The sequence below is a fragment of the Hyla sarda genome, chromosome 1 (genome assembly GCF_029499605.1).
Source record: "Hyla sarda isolate aHylSar1 chromosome 1, aHylSar1.hap1, whole genome shotgun sequence".
NCBI lineage: Eukaryota > Metazoa > Chordata > Amphibia > Anura > Hylidae > Hyla > Hyla sarda.
In genome coordinates this window covers 561,778,915-561,793,303 of record NC_079189.1, presented here as the reverse complement: position 1 = coordinate 561,793,303, position 14,389 = coordinate 561,778,915, and the positions used below count along the sequence as shown (strand labels likewise).

The 14,389-nt window shown below is 38.4% G+C and overlaps 1 protein-coding gene across 17 annotated transcripts in view; it reads left to right on the top strand.

Annotated features, from left to right (window-relative positions):
* CELF4 (CUGBP Elav-like family member 4) overlaps positions 1-14,389 on the top strand; it is a 1,140,249-nt gene that overhangs the window by 220,040 nt on the left and 905,820 nt on the right. For all 17 annotated transcript variants that reach the window (XR_008848282.1, XM_056542932.1, XM_056542937.1 and 14 more), the window contains exon 2: positions 4,087-4,169. Coding sequence is in view for 16 of the 17 variants with exons in the window: in XM_056542932.1 (XP_056398907.1) it covers positions 4,087-4,169 (83 nt within the window). In the remaining variant the exon portion in view is untranslated. The remainder of the gene's footprint in view (positions 1-4,086; positions 4,170-14,389) is intronic.

The window sequence follows — 14,389 nt, the reverse complement described above, 5'->3', positions numbered from 1 at the left end:
GACAAGCAGGGTTCTGGGCACTGAATACCAGCAGGGCTCTGTGCACTGGGGACAAGCAGGGTTCTGTTCGCTGAGAACAAGCAGGGCTCTGTAAAATGAGGACAAGCAGGGCTCTGTGCACCGAGGACAAGCAGGGCTCTGTAAATTGAGGGCAAGTAGGGATCTGTAAATTGATGGCAAGCAGGGCTCTGCATACTGAGGTCAAGCAGGGATCTGTGCACTGAGGACAAGCAGGGATCTGTACATTGAGGACAAGAAGGGCTCTGTACACTGAGGACAAGCAGGGCTCTGTGCACTGAGGACAGGCAGGGCTCTGTACACTGAGGACAAGCAGGGCTCTGTGCACTGAGGACAAGCAGGGCTCTGTACACTGAGGACAAGTAGGTATCTGTGCACTGAAGACAAGCAGGGCTCTGTACACTGAGGACAAGCAGGGTTCTGTACACTGAGGACAAACAGGGCTCTTGGCACTGAAGACCAGCAGGGCTCTGTGCACTGAGGACAAGCAGGGCTCTGTACATTGAGGACAAGCAGGGTTCTGTACATTGAGAACAAGCAGGGCTCTGTACAATGAGGACAAGCAGGGCTCTGTGCACCGAGGACAAGCAGGGCTCTGTCAATTGAGGGCAAGTAGGGATCTGTAAATTGAGGGCAAGCAGGGCTCTCCATACTGAGGTCAAGCAGGGATCTGTGCACTGAGGACAAGCAGGGCTCTGTACACCGAGGACAAGAAGGGCTCTGTACACTGAGCACAAGCAGGGCTCTGTGCACTGAGGGCAAACAGGGCTCTATGTACTGAGGACAAACAGGGCTCTGTGTACTGAGGATAAGCCGGGCTCTGTGTAGTGAGGACAAGCAGGGTTCTGTACACTGAGGACAAGCAGTGCTCTGTGCACTGAGGACAAGCAGGGCTAAGTAAATTGAGGGCAAGAAGGGATCTGTAAATTGAGGGCAAGCAGGGCTCTGTATATGGAGGTCAAGCAGGGATCTGTGCACTGAGGACAGGCAGAGCTCTGTACACTGAGGACAAGCAGGCCTCTGTGCACTGAGGACAAGCAGGGCTGTGTACACTGAGGACAAGCAGGGCTGTGTACACTGAGGACAAGCAGGGCTCTGTACACCGAGGACAAGAAGGGATCTGTACACTGAGGACAAGCAGGGCTCTGTGAACTGAGGACAAGCAGGGCTCTATGCACTGAGGACAAACAGGGCTCTGTGTACTGAGGATAAGCAGGGCTCTGTACACTGAAGACAAGCAGGGCTCTGTACACTGAAGACAAGCAGTGCTCTGTATATTGAGGCCAAGCAGGGCTCTGTACACTGAAGAAAAGCAGTGCTCAGTATATTGAGGACAAGCAGGGCTCTGTACACTGAAGACAAGCAGTGCTCAGTATATTGAGGACAAGCAGGGCTCTGTACATTGAAGACAAGCAGTGCTCAGTATATTGAGGACAAGCAGGGCTCTGCACTGAGGAAAAACAGAGCTCAGTATATTGAGGACAAGCAAGACTCTGTGCATTGAATCTCTATGACATGCTCTTGGCTAAAACAGCAGGATGATTGACGATTTTTTAAGAATTTAAAAAATAAAAAAAATCTGAAAATGTATTTTATTATCTCTAGTGTCCAAGGTTTTATGGTTTAAGATTCCTGAAATAGATTTTAGGGTTGTTGCTGTTGTTAGTTTATTTATTCTTCATAAAATTGTGTACGTTCACATTTTACTTTTTATGAATGTTTTAAGTTCCTGCCCATTAAAACGACTTTACAAGAGTTTTTAGTCAATGTTAATATTTACATGGTTTCCCAAAGTTGCAAGTCTATATAACACAAGAAATAGTTTAAGGGAAGTGTTCTAATGCTTCTCTGCTGGCAATATAGTTTAATTACAGATTTGATGTATCTTCTTGTATACATCATTAAGCAACAATATTTATACCACTGAAACATAATGAAATAATCTCCATCAGGGTGCCTGGTGGAACTGTGTGGAATCTCCAGATATTGTAGAGAGAAGACAATTACTCTTTATTTATACACTTATTTAAGAGACTCGGAATGCGGATCATGGTTTCAATGGTTGCATGTGTTCTATCTTTTTATATTGTGTTAATAACATTTTTATAATGTTTCAGTCCGGGAGAAGGCTCTGGAAGTTTTTTTTTTTTTCTTTAATTATTTCTGATATTGATTTTTTTTAGAGTAGAACTTCAATTTGCAATATAGTCTTGGGTAAATTTAGCTGTTGAGTTAAGCTTTAATACTGTATAAATAAGTTTGCACTGAAAAATAACAGGCTATAAATGGTTTAAACCATCTTCTAATGGACATTAACATTTAGAACTGTGTTTCCTCTAAATATAACTTAACACCGGATAAGGTATCATTACATTCAGGAATCTGTATGATGTTTTTAAATCATCTACTTAGGGATGTCAGCATTTGTACCTAAGTTATTGTCCAAAACTAACTTTGCATAAATGTGTTCAGAATGGGTAAAAATTAAGAAATGTGTACTCGTCTGTCCGAATCTCCTGTGGGTGCCATTTTGGTTGTGCCCAGTTCTGCCACTCGGCACATCCTGGTCTTTTGCTTGTGCTCAGTCCAGCCACTCAGCACATCCTGGTCTTTTGCTTGTGCCCAGTCCTGCCACTCGGCATATCCTGTCTTTTGCTTGTGCCCAGTCCTGTCACTTGGCACATCTTGGTCTTTGTCTCGACACAAAAAAGTGCACAGTCAGCTAGTCTTTGGTTCAGCAGCCACTTGTCATGACCGAATGGGGGACAGGGAGATTGACTCTCCCTGCCTACTTGCCCATCCACCCTAAATAGTGGATCGACAACTGGGCGCCGGTCCCTTCCAGCGCTAAAGTGCAGTGGCATAAAAACACATAATATACATAGTCGGTCACAGACCAGAACAGAAACAGAAAACTACTAGACGACCAGATATACCAGACAGAATACAAATACTAACAGGGCAGAATATAAACTCACAAACAGAGCAGACTCTAGTGAATTAACAAACAGTTCATAAACTGGATATCAGATAAACGGAAGACATGATAAAATGAACAAGACTAGGCATGAAACGAGTATACAGCAGAATCCAGGAGATGAAGGGGATGAACAGAAGAACTGAGAGTCAAAACACTAAACTGAACAGGTAAAATAGAACACTGTTCACAAACAGGACAAAGATCAGATCAACCAAACAGGATATAAATATAGGACACTGTTCACACTGGGACACAGATCATACAAACTGGACTCCCCACTCCACTATAGGAATAGCCATTAATAATAAAGCCAAATAGGCTACTGGCCAGCGTACACATTCCACTGTGTGGACAAAATGCTGACCCAGTAGGAAACGGACATGATACATGAAACACTAGACTAGAACAGGATGAGTCTGAATAGACTCCAGAACAGGAATATAGCATACAGCGCACAGGGTACAAGCTAGACTCAGACACAGTGTAAATACAGACAGATCAGAACAGACATGATCCTAAAACCGACTAATGTAACACAGACTAAAATACAAAGAGCATGCTATATAACCATGGCTAAAAACCCAGATAAATTGGCAAGATAAATACAAAGTAAATGCTCAAGCAGACATAGTCAGAAAATAGCACAAACAGACATAGTAGTATTGCACTCAATAACCAGCACCAGAATGCAGAAGAACCCTGGTTAAATAACCACACCCGAGTTTTCATTCGTTCAGAGCATTAACTATTTCCTATCCAGGTAAAATAGCAAACTGCTATGAACAAACTAGTGTGTGGATACACACCTAAACAGAAAAATATAAAACAAATAAACGGACATTACACCACTTCTCTGTGTCAAGACTGAGACCAGGATGGGCTTAGTGGTAGGCTGATCAGGATAGATAAGTACACATTATTTTTTTTTGGCCACATTTGCACATCAAAATTTGTCCTTAGACAACACCTTTAAGAGTAACCTAACACTAGAAATGATTAGAGAATTTTAGGTTTTTATGTATTTGGTTTTCTGTTTATAGATTCATTTTAAAGACTTTTTACTAATGTAATCTATCTATTTATTTCAGGCTGCGCCTTTCTTACATACTGTGAACGAGAATCTGCCCTGAAAGCTCAGAGTGCTCTCCACGAACAGAAGACCTTGCCCGGGGTAAATCAATCTATGCTTTTTTACTTATAGATTGTTTTTTTTCCGACTTATATTGCTGGCGATAAATTGATTCAATAAAAACCTGATTCATTAAGGTTAGTGGGAACGTAAAGAAATACGAAGTATCTGGTGTCTGACAAAGATTGAGGACAATGGTTTCAGAAGATTCAATGTAAACAGGGTTTGTATTCTACCTGGCTAATTTTAAGTCATCATATAGATTGTATTTGACAGCAAATCTGGAAATGGTTGAATTTAAGCTATTGGTTTTGCCATCTTGACAAGGTTGACATAAACTGACCAGTGCCCTAGGACACGTGCCACCCCTGAGGATGAACACAAACGACGTCAACCAGAATTTGGTTAAGTCTCATAAAAACAGGTTAAATATGGTTTACAGTTTGGTCGAGGGAATGGTCTAAACTAGACAGTAATGCAAAAATATAGAAACTATAATAAGGTAAGATTGTATTCTTTGATATTATTCTACTCTATCAGTCATAAGGAGCAAATATTTGTCTAAAGGGAACACATTCAAAGTTTGACTTAATCTTTTCTTACTTTTTTTCGTCAATAACAGAAAAGCCTCTTTCATATAGAAGGAATGTTACATTGTATGATATATTATGTTTTACGCCAATGATTGACATTCATTTCAAGGCATATCTTATTGTCTGCAACAATGATCTACTTCATATGTGAATCACTTCAAGGTGTTTGCAGACAATGGATTCTTTTCAAGTCTATTTTCATATCTCCTTCCAAATTGAGGTCATTTTCATTTGGAACAAGTTTTGGTTGACTCATATGCCGACTGGTGACTTGTTCATCTATTATTTTTGTGACCTATAATCTAATATATTTCCAAGATTTTCTGAAGCTTGTGGTTTATATAAAAATAAACATAACTGGCACTATAAAAATATATAGTCACTTTGAGCAACATGAATATACCAGTGATCTAGCTCTCCATGGGACATTGAATTATCAAGGGAATCAATTATAAAGAGACATCATCCAGCTCATCCAAACAATCACTGCTGCCAGTGACCTAGTTGTCATATCATCTCTCCGTACAGTTGTATATCACTTTTCTAAGTGCTCTTCATCCATATCAGTAAGCCTATGTAGGTATTGGGGACAAGACCACCCCAATCCCGCAACAACTGTCTAATGACCTCATTCACTGGTTGGATTTATTTATCTTTGATGCAAATACATGTATAGATATGTACTCATGCCAGTATAGCAGTAAAGTTTGCACTATGCTTTGTACATAATGGAGAACCGGGTGAATCAATATTGCCCTGAAAGTAGACTGTTCCCTTATTTGACTTTGGTGATAAACCTAATCCATCAGTAAAAGGGTAAAAAAATTTAAAAAATTAAACTTTATACATGGCACCAATATTATTTTGGTTGTTAGATCATGCAAAATGTAAACATTCTTCAATTGAAATCATATTACAAAAACTATATTGTGTCTGGATATTGATATTGCATACTTGTTATGGCGCATCTTCTCAGGATGTCCACCTTATATGTCAGAGCTGGTAGTCACACATATTTAGTAGCTCACTTCCACCACCTTGATCCTCTTGTCCATTGACATTAAAGTGGTTCCTGCTATTGTATAGGCAGCCTATGAAAGTGGTTTCTTCTTATCAACACTGGACACTTTAGGAAGATGTTCTGAGTGGAAATCACAAGAACAGTGGGTTCCAAACAAGTACATACCAACAATATCTAGATACGGTATAATTATTTTAATTACTCCAGAGGAGAATAAAACAACCCAATGAAAGAAAGAAAACTGCAGGAAAGCTATACACTATAGTTTTCCTACTAAAGGTTCCGCAGGGGTGGAGCATGACTCAAACTTAGGTTATTTTATTTATTTATTTTTAAATCTAATATAAACAATATGACCAATATAATTAAACAATGGACATGATATATATGATGAGATGGAAAATTTGACTGTAAACAGGAAAAGGAACCTTTTGGCTAATACGTTAATACGTCATTGTGATTAAAGCCTAAATCTTGACTAACTGATAACTAATTATTTTTGTTGAAGGGAAGGCATACCTGCTGAGCCCCATTTAAGGAAATTAAGTTGAGGAGCGATATCACATCCAGCCAATATACAAAAATTATGTTCCCTTTTTATACAACCTTGTACAGCCCCTTCAAACTTGGATGGGGGCAGCCTCACAATGTTTTCAATCAGAGAAAGTCTCAAAATGTAATATGCTGTAATGTAATAAGCTCTAATAGATCTAATGTGCTAAATTGACCCTTCAAATTCACAGTAAAAATTCCTTTACACAGATGTGTCCACATTTACGGTACCTTTCATCTAGTTCAGTTAAGGAATCCAATTTTTCATAAAATCAGCTCATGCTATCAAAATCCTCAAAAGGCTTGATTTACATGGGTGTTCACACATCGACAAACACAGCAAATACTACTCCTCACAGAGAGGCACCAAATCCTGCTGCTTTGAAAAGTTGGAAATCTCACACCATACAACTCCGGATTTTTTGATTTGAGAGATAAGTTAAAGTGTAACAATTAGAATGGCTAGCAGTAGTATATAGTTACACTCAAAGTGTAATCCTATTGTTTGAGACTAGGGCCGGACCTTACATAGTTACATAGTTAGTACGGTCGAAAAAAGACATATGTCCATCAAGTTCAACCAGGGAATTAAGGGGTAGGGGTGTGGCGCGATATTGGGGAAGGGATGAGATTTTATATTTCTTCATAAGCATTAAATTTCTTCATAAGCATTAAACCTTGTGTGATCAGATGGACTGCTGGACTCAACTCAAAACTATAAGACTTCCAGGATGGGTTGGTGGTTATCTGTCTGATGATGTGAGTTTCAACACTAGTCTTGTGCAACGGAATTCCTTTTTTAGTTTAACCGTTTCCTACCACTGGTCATTCTCATAGTAATGCTCTAAAAAGGACACATCTATACATGTAGAATGTATAGATAATATATTTGTTACTCTTCTTTTTGGCCTTGCTGCCTTGGTTTGTCCTATTCTCATAGGTTTGTAATCTATGTAAGTAAAATGGCAACCATATTCTCAGATTGCCCCATAGTGCGCTTCAGTAGACACTGCTTCCTGTTCTTAAATGGATCAGCGGTAATGTCAGGAGGGGAACTGGAATGGAAGGAACTGCAGCAGCAAGATCCCAAAGAAGGGGGTAACTATACATTCTGCATGTATAGTCAAATTTTTCCTGTGAACTGGAGGGTTGCTTTAATATTAATAGTATGTTAATAAATTGCCTGGTTGGATGGCCATTGCCCTTCTTGCCTACTCATTCTCCCAGCCATAATTCAGGATAATGATTCAATACAGCTAAGCCATAAATCACTCAAGATTTCTAAGCATAAAAAATACATTCTCCATTCCCATCCCCAGAAAGAGACTCCTTTGTAAATTTTGGATGGCGGCGTTTCTTAGATGAATGGTATTTAATTGCGTGCACCTGTTGGAATTCAGGAGATCCTTTGAGAAAAAAAAATAACATTAGTAATAATAATAAATTCTATTTCAAAGCAGCGTGGCAGACCCAGTTTCATTTCCCGGGAATCACATCTTGTCTAGAAGGTGGAACATCAAGGGAAAGGTTTGATGTAGAAGCGATCACAATTATTCACACAAGGTGGTTTTGAAGAGTGCACAACGTAAGAGCGATGGTTATAAATAAAACCATTACAGGAAAAAAGGCTTACCTCACCTGCCTCGGCTGCTTGGAAACTGTACACAACAAAAAAAAAGGAAGATATTTCCTTGGCAGCAGAGTGCTCCAATGTGTTCACCCTCCTGCAGCTTATACACTCTTCTGATAGGATTAGCTAAAGCACATGGTTAAATATTTAAAGCCCGGTTTGATTAGAAGCCAATTTTAGATGCAATAAAAACAACACTTAGAGTTCATTTAAAGAACATTTAACCAAGCAATTGAGCTGGGCCCATAGAGTAAAGGTAGGAGGGGGTATGCCAGGATTACAGCAGGTTAATATTTTTTTGATTTCCTAAGGTACCAAGGTCAAAAATATGTTAAGAATGATAAAACTTATTAGCACCGATCCTGTTAAGCTTGTTGACTTCATTAGAACTTCAACTCGTTACAAAGTTTTTCAAATTATTAAGAGATGTTAAAACATAGTAATGATTGTGTTTAATGCATTCACAGATTAATGTAAGCAATACCATTTTTACAAGTAAAATTTGTCCCATGTTATGCCATTTTTTGGAGCTACATTTCTTTAAGGATTTATAGTTGGCCCAGTTTTATAAATCTGCCTAAAAGCAAAACTGTCTGGTGCTGCCCATAACAACCAATCATGGCTTATTTCACCAGAGCTCGATAAAATATGAAATCTGAGCTGTGAATGGTTATTCTGGGCAAAACCAGAGAGATTTGGTTTGGTTTGATCAAATCTGGGCCATTATGTTTCTGATTTTGTCAATGCTTCTAAAAAAAAGGCAATTAATTTCAATAGGTTTTCATAGAACTTTTCCACAGGTATCTTTGGGAAAGAAAAAACACCCCATACCTAGACAATGCTGCATTTAAAAAATAAAAAAAATAAAAGATTCTACAAGGCTCCAAGATGCTAAATAAAAATGTTTAGTATGTAGTAGAATGTTCTTTCTTTTTTAAAATAATGTAATTATTTTTTGTATTACTGTAGAATGAAAATGTATTGTCCAAGGATTAAAGGGTTACTCCGCTCCCTTGCGTCCGGAACATTGAGTTCCTGGACGCTGTGTGCAGGCTTCCGTGTTCACACCAGCCCCCTCGTTATGTCACACCCCGTCATGTGATGTCACGTCCTGCCCCTTCAATTCAAGTCTATGGGCGGGGACGTGACAGCCGTTGCGCCCCCTTCCCATAGACTTTCATTGATGGGGCAGACCGTGATGTCATGAGGGGGCGGGCCTGAACACAGAAGCCCGCACACAGCGTCCAGGAACTCAATGTCCTGGTGTGAGGTGGAATTTTGTGGATGCTGGGGAGCAGAGTAACCCTTTAAATAATATTTACATGTGGGTAAGGATATGATGATGTAAAAAAATTAAATAATAAGCTATACTCACCCAGTCAACACTGCTACTTCCTAGTTTCTGGTGATGCGTTGTCTCCACAGCAGTTGGCCCGCTCAGACAATAGCTGACACTACTTAAAGGAACAACATGTTGCCAGGAAGCAGGACGTTTCTGCAGCAGCTGTGGGTACTCGGTGAAGGTGTGTATTGCTATTTTTTTTAACACCACTTCCAGCAGCACACACATAAATTTTTATATATTTTTCTATGAAATAAAATTAAATTCTCATTGAAAATTATAATAATAAAATACAAATAAACTTAATAAAAGGAAAAGTTATACATATATATATGGACAATCCCTTTAACGTAATACCTGGATGCAGCATTTTTATTTTTTATTTTTACAATGCAAAAAATGCAAAAAAAAAACCCTAAACTAATGGTAAAGAAAGTTGCAAAACACCTATGCATGTTACACAGTTGACATTTTTCTTAATAATGACTATCCTGTTCAGCTTCAGTGGGACTAGTTATACTGGTACTTACTGAACTATTATGGTGTACAGTATTTAGATTTTCTACAGCAGTGTTCCTCAAACTGTGGTGCTCCAGCTATTGGAAAACTACAACTCCAGTCAGTTGTCAGGGGATGATGGGAGCTGTAGTTCTGCAACAGCTGCAGTGCCATAGGTTGCGGAACACAGCTCTACAATATGTTGGTTAAAATAAGTAGAGGTGAAAGGCAAATGGACTGTGGATCTTATATACTCTAATCACTGCTTCATTTGTATAGTTAGTCCAAGTAAAACAAGTTAATTTTATTCATATTTGATTCTGGTGAACGGTTTCTGGATCTTGCGATAGAACATTTGATCCCGGATATTTTCTTTGCTCTCTGTTCACACTGATCTCATTGCCTTAACTTGACATAGTTAATATGCCTAAACCTAAATTGAGTCTGATAGTTCTTCTTAATTTTATTATTAAAGTGAATTCATGTAAATATGTTCACTAGGGGGCTCTGTATGTTACCCAATGGAGTTAGCATCCTTGCTTTGTGGTTGTTGTAAAATTGTTGAATTCATAAAGTTGCAGGAGGATTGTTTGCTTAGGAAAAAGCCTTTACATTATAAATAAACTGAAGCCCACAATTTTACCAGCTTATATTAGTAAGGATAGGAATATACATGTACACGTCTTATACTGATCATGATTTCAATATCATCTTACCCTTGTATGTCCTTCTCCAGATGTTTTGTTCATGGCATGCTTGTGAACATATTGAGTTCATCCGTACCCTGTCCCTTTTTTGCTAAAGCTTTATTGAAGACTAGATGAAATTAAGAATCTATGAGAGCCAGAGGGGACTTCTATACTTCTCCCTGTCAATGTATAGAAGCCCATTTGGCATAGAGGAAGTAAGTAAAATGCTTTATTGAAAGCACCTGAAGCCAAGTTATTACATTTTTAATTTTCTCTTAAATCAAAAAGTATTTACTTCTTTTCCAATTCATTGCGCCTGCAGGCAATTTTATTCTTGAGATGCTGTTCTTGTAGTGTATTGCAGCAACAGCTGTCGGAATTGCAATGGATGTTGTCTCCCGGGGGTATATTCATCATATGCGCTCACCATTGGGGTCCAAAGCTCCATCATGACAATGTTCCAGTTTTATTGGTGAGGTTTTATTTTCGAGAAAAAATATTAATAAATCACAGTGGCCTGTTTAGATATTGATTTCCATACATTTTCAGAGTCTACATCTTTACTAGGTATTTGGCCATACATAAATGTTACAATGGTGCTAGAGATCAAAAGACGGGTCTTTAATGTTGCTTAAAGGGGTGCTCTGGGGGAATCATTTTATTTATTTATTTATTTTTTAAATCAATTGGTGCCAGAAAGTTAAACAGATTTGTACATTACTTCTATAAAAAAAATCTTAATCCTTCCAGTACTCATTAGCGGCTGAATACTACAGAGGAAATTATTTTCTTTTTGGATTTATTTTCTGTCTGACCACAGTGCTCTCTGCTGACACCTCTGTCCGTGTCAGGAACTGTCCAGAGAAGGAGAAAATCCCCATTGCAAACATATGCTGCTCCATACAGTTCCTAAAATGGACAGTGATGTCAGCAGAGAGTACTGCGGACAGACAGAAAAGAAATCCAAAAAGAAAGAAAATAATTTCCTCTTTAGCATTCAACAGCTAATAAGTACTGGAAGGATTAAGATTTTTTAATAGAAATAATTTACAAATCTGTTTAACTTTTTGGCACCAGTTGATTTAAAAACATATTTTTTCCACCAGAGTACCCCTTTAAAGCTGATGCACAGCATATAAATGTCTATGGTTTGTATGACTTAACCCTGTGCTATCCTAGCATGCTTAGGTAGGGTGTTATTTGTTCCACAAGAAGCAACAATTTTAGAGAAGAGTAAAAACAAACAGAAAAGGTGATCTATATACCTTTGTATAGTGATGCAATATTGGCTAAAAGAAGGCTATAGGCAATGTGTTACATATCGGCAGTATGGACATAGATATGAGCTCATTGCTTAAAAAAGTTTCTGCTTCACAAAATTAATATAATATATATATATATATATATATATATATATATATATATATATCGAAAGGACACAACTCTTCTTCATCAGATTATCTTACAATAATTTAGTGTATCTCCAGCTGACGCTTGTCGCATATCCATTCTTACTCTGCTGCTTCTGCAAGAGACCTATACTCTGCTTAAAACACATTATAAGATAAAACATAAAAATGTAGCTTCTTGCCACAATCAAGTCTCAATAATTAAGACTTATTTCACTCACTCAGTTGGTTTTCCCTGGAAGGAAACAAATGTGCAAATTAGCTCTCTATCAGAGAAAGCTACATCTCTAGTACCACCTATTGGAGGTAGCTTCCTTTAAAGAGTCAACCCAAAATCTCATGATAATCAATTCTCTACCCCTTCTGACACCACATCTAGGACCTTGGTTATCCCATGTTGATGAAAGAAGTGAATGCATATATACTGTATCACTGTTGTTCAAAAATTGTATCATTTAATTATTTTCCAATGTGTCTTGAATCATGTTCTCCAGAATTAGTAAAACATGGCTGATTTCTTTCAAGAACAGTGCCACACCTGTCTATAAGTGGTCACTGGTATTGCAGCTCAGATCGAAATAGTGTTAATGGGAGTGAGCAAATTGTATAAGACCAACCAAATTGTATAAAACCAACTGGGCTGGTATTGGCTTCTCGACCATTTCTGGCAGCAGCAAAAGGTAGAGGAAGCCATGTTCAGCTGCAGTGCTACACATTACTTGTTTACAGGCTGGGTATTACTTTAAAAGACAGTAGCCACTTTTTTCTAATCTTGGACAGCTCCTTTAAAGGAAATGTCCATGTCTATTTTTAGCCTTACAATGATAGATTATCACATAGTCTGTTGTAATGTGATCAAGCAAAGAGAAGAATCACTGTTGCTCTTAGTTAATGAATATCATCTCGCTCCCGGAACATAAATCATGGGCGGTTTATTCTGAGTTATGTCAGTGATCGTGGCTTCTCACTCTCTGTCTGAGAATTAAGAACAAGCTGCAGACAGCCGGCGTGACATCACCAGAGCTCTCAGCCAGGAGTTCATTTCTATCACTTGCATTGAATTACAATGTTCCCCATGGGATGTGCTGGGGTTAAGGTTGTAGGAAATCAGAAAGACAAACTGATCCATTTTCTATTCAAATAAATTCCTTGGGAGACATGGCGACTGAGTGGTTGGCACTACTTTGCTGGGGCCATGGGTCTGATGCCTCTCCTGGGTAAGATGTATGTGAAGATTGTATGTGCTTCTTATGATCCCTTATCTTTCCTACCTTATCTGTTTCTTCAAGAACCATTGAGCAGCGTCTCTAAGTAAAAGAATACTCTCCACTCTAATGTGTAATAAGATATGAGTGAATCTACTGAGGTTCATTTCAGGTCACATTTGGCCAATCTGACTGTCAGATCTATTTTTGCATTCAGATCCTTCCCTGATTTCCCTGTAAAGTAAATACAGGAGCAGGGCAGGAGTACCTGTCCCTGTATCATACAATGAGTAGATGGACCAGGTATAGAGACAACAGCCCAGAGAATTACAGTATTCAGCTTTGCCATTTACCTCTGGACCCATCACAGTACAGTACAGGGAGAAACCAAAACCAAAACAAATTCCAAAAAGTTTAGATAAAAAAAAAAAAAAAATCATCACAAATGTAATTTGTGCCAAATCGATTTCTTGCTACGGGTAATTCTAAGCATAAATATTTTTTCAAGGTCCAAAATTCAGGGCCCACCTCTTACACGTATGGATTTTAGAAGGGTTGTAGCTCCATTTTGCTGATAAAATGTTAGTTACGACAAAGACATTTTGAGCATAAAAGGCAACTAAATGTGGTTTGAAGAATTAAGAAAAACTATTACGTATTCATCGATCTGTTGACTAGTAAAAAACTGTTATTTTCCAAATAAAGACTAATAAGAAAAAGACTAATAACAAAGGTCAGTGAAAACTAATGAGAATAGAAAACCCTTTGTTTGGGAATACTCAAGGCTTCCATGAAGTCTTTCCCTTTAAATGAGTGGGCCATCACCCATAAGTAACTAATTGTAGTACATATGTCAAAGTTCAGTGGACAGATTCCAGATTGTACACGATGAAGATGTTAATGAGCGGACAGGAACTGGAGAAGACAGCTGAAAGAGAGCCAATCCGGGACATGAGGGAATATGGTGAGACTTCAGAAAGGAAATTTGCCAGAATCTTGCAAAAGACTGAATAAGAGACAACTTGTTTTTCAGAGATTTTAATCGTAGAGAGATGTACCTGGATTTTGGTGTATCTTGGAAAACTCTCTTAATGTAATACGGTAGAAAGATAACTGCAAAATATTTAAAATAGTTAACATTTTCACTGGTGATTAATTGGAGGTCACATGTCTGCATCAACCAATGGGATGACGAGTTATTTAAAATCCACCATAATGTACACATTTCACATTAAAGGGGTACTCCGGTATTAGACATCATATGCCCTATCAGCAGGATCATGGGGGTCCGGCCGCTGGGATGCCTGCGATCTTCTGCTCATT